Source organism: Populus nigra, chromosome 5, assembly GCF_951802175.1.
Source record: "Populus nigra chromosome 5, ddPopNigr1.1, whole genome shotgun sequence".
Taxonomy (NCBI): Eukaryota; Viridiplantae; Streptophyta; class Magnoliopsida; order Malpighiales; family Salicaceae; genus Populus; species Populus nigra.
Window position 1 is genome coordinate 13,630,221 of NC_084856.1, and position 2,318 is coordinate 13,632,538.

At 37.2% G+C, this 2,318-nt stretch overlaps 1 protein-coding gene across 1 annotated transcript; it reads left to right on the top strand.

Moving 5' to 3' along the window:
- The first annotated feature begins 697 nt into the window (after positions 1-697).
- Positions 698-1,904, top strand: LOC133693358 (methylesterase 1-like). The gene is made up of 3 exons (XM_062114559.1): positions 698-1,126; positions 1,257-1,337; positions 1,451-1,904. Exons 1-3 carry the CDS (start codon positions 752-754, stop codon positions 1,727-1,729), a joined length of 735 nt encoding a protein of 244 aa, XP_061970543.1. The 5' UTR covers positions 698-751; the 3' UTR covers positions 1,730-1,904.
- The last annotated feature ends 414 nt before the right edge of the window (positions 1,905-2,318 follow it).

A 2,318-nucleotide genomic window follows, 5' to 3' on the forward strand; every position in this document is an offset into this window, starting at 1 on the left:
CCACAATAAAATTGTTGTTGTGACTCGAAATTACATGTCATCGTGTTTTTTTGTTTTTTTTTTAATTCATTTTATTCCGACTGGGAGTCCGTTGATATTTACCGACATAAATATTTTGTCTGTAAATACTGATAGAAATGGCGATGGGAATAATTCGGTCAGTAAATACCAAGTCAAAATACCCACAGAATATTTTCATGGTGATTTCATTTGTATTCATAGATTTTCTTGTAATGAACCAAGTTAGGAGATAGTTTTGTAATGCTAGTCTCGTGTGCTCTCTGTGACTTTTTTTGCACTTGCTTACCTTCATTTAATCAAGTCCACTTTCCATAAAAGATATAAGAATTGTTTTTTTTTTTTAATGAGAATCGAACAAGAAGAGTCATCTTAATTATTTGAAGTTAATATTGTAGGAATGAAACAAGACTACTTTCCGTCTTCAACTTTGTAGTTGTCTTTGTACAATTTTGAATATAAACCGAAAGAACGCCTGGATTTAATGTATTTTCATTCCCATGCAAGTTGATATCATTAAAAAAACAAGAGTGAATGACTAGTCAAACCATACAAGGGATAAGAGTTTTTGATCAAAAGAGGCAACCTGACATTTCCAAGTGTCAACTTTTCAACACACGGTACGCTCTCTTTATATACTTCCAAGCATTAACATTATTAGGCCCAATCAAGTCATTGCAATATTATTAGAACCAAAAATCCATTACGTCCTCACAATTAGCCGAACCAGAAAATGGGAGACATCAACAACCAAGCAACCCGTCTCGTTTTAATACACGGTTCTTCCGCAGGAGCTTGGGTATGGTACAAGGTGAAGCCAATGCTAGAGGCAGCTGGCCACAGCATCACAGCTCTTGACATGAGTGCGTCAGGGGTGAACACAAAAACACTCGAAGAAGTTCGAACTTTTGACCAGTATAACGAGCCCTTGATTGAGTTCATGGCTAACTTGCCTGAAAATGAAAAGGTTGTGTTGGTGGGCCATAGTTTGGGTGGCTTAAACCTGGCATTCGCTATGGAGAAGTTCCCAGAGAAGATTTCTCTTGCTATTTTTGTTACTGCAATCATGCCTGATACTCAGCACCAGCCATCGTATATGTTAGAGAAGGTACTTGGTTAATTAATTGCTCGTTACGGTGCGTTTAAATAATTTTACAATAACAATCGTTTAATTTTAAGGTCTTACTGTGTTTTAATATCTGACATCTACGAAACCGGTTTTTTGGCCAATTTGTTAGTTTACTGAAAGCATTTCCGGTGCAGACGAAGAGCAAGACACTGCAGTTTCATCCACGCCGTTTCAGCTCACCCCAATTGAGGTACAGTACACAAATTTAAGAACTTGAACCGCTCAGCTATTCCGTATGTACAGTAGAAATTAACTATATAGTACTTGTTCTTAAGATACTTTTCTCTTGTTCAAATATCGCAGGATCTTACTCTCCAAGCGCTTTTAAACAGACCAGGATCAACGTTCGTTGAAAGTCTGTCCAAAGCAAACAAGTTCACTGAAGACAGATATGGATCAGTTCCCCGAGTATATATTGTCTGTACTGAGGATATATTGCTTTCTCCGTCGTTGCAACGCTTCATGATTGAACAAAATGAGGTTAAGGAAGTGATGGAGATTCCTGCAGATCATATGGCAGTTTTTTCTAAGCCTAAGGAACTCAGCCAGTGCATACTGGAGTTGGCGCAAAAGCACGCTTAGATTGACAATTCTGTCTATGCCCTTACGAGTCTATAATTGCCAGTGCACTGCATCAATAATTAATCTATTGGATTTGTTAATTAGCGTATTCTTTCCCAATTACGAATTTTGAATAAGATATAAAGTTCCTTGTAGTTATTAATTAGTTATATAGTGCTCTTCCTCCTTAATATTACGTAGTCTACTTGCACTTTTGTCATCATCTGTTCACAAAGCCGCAAAAATTCTCTTTCCTGATGTTGTGCTTGTGCATGCTATGCTATGCTAGTTTCTATTCTCTGATTAGATACTTGGCAAGGTTCGAGTTGAGATGCTTCGGAATATATAAGATGCTAGCTGCGAACAATTCTTGTTGATGGCACACAAAAAAATATATGTATATATGGGAAGCAATCTCGCTTAAGCTGCCAGCCAGCTAGACCAAGGCTAGCTAGAGCAGCAACTCCAGTGGGGTTTGTTGAATATTGGATTAGGCCTCGTTTGTCCATAATAGATAGGTCTGGTTCAAATTATTAGAGGAGTTATTAAAAGAAGTAATCGTTTTCCTCTAATTATATATAAAAGGACATAACCCATATGAAAAAAGAAG

Coding starts and splice junctions, on each gene's coding strand:
- LOC133693358 (XM_062114559.1), top strand. CDS start 752: ATGGGAGACATCAACAACCAAGCAACCCGTCTCGTTTTAATACACGGT. Junction 1,127..1,256: donor CATCGTATATGTTAGAGAAG/GTACTTGGTTAA, acceptor CCAATTTGTTAG/TTTACTGAAAGCATTTCCGG. Junction 1,338..1,450: donor TTCAGCTCACCCCAATTGAG/GTACAGTACACA, acceptor CAAATATCGCAG/GATCTTACTCTCCAAGCGCT.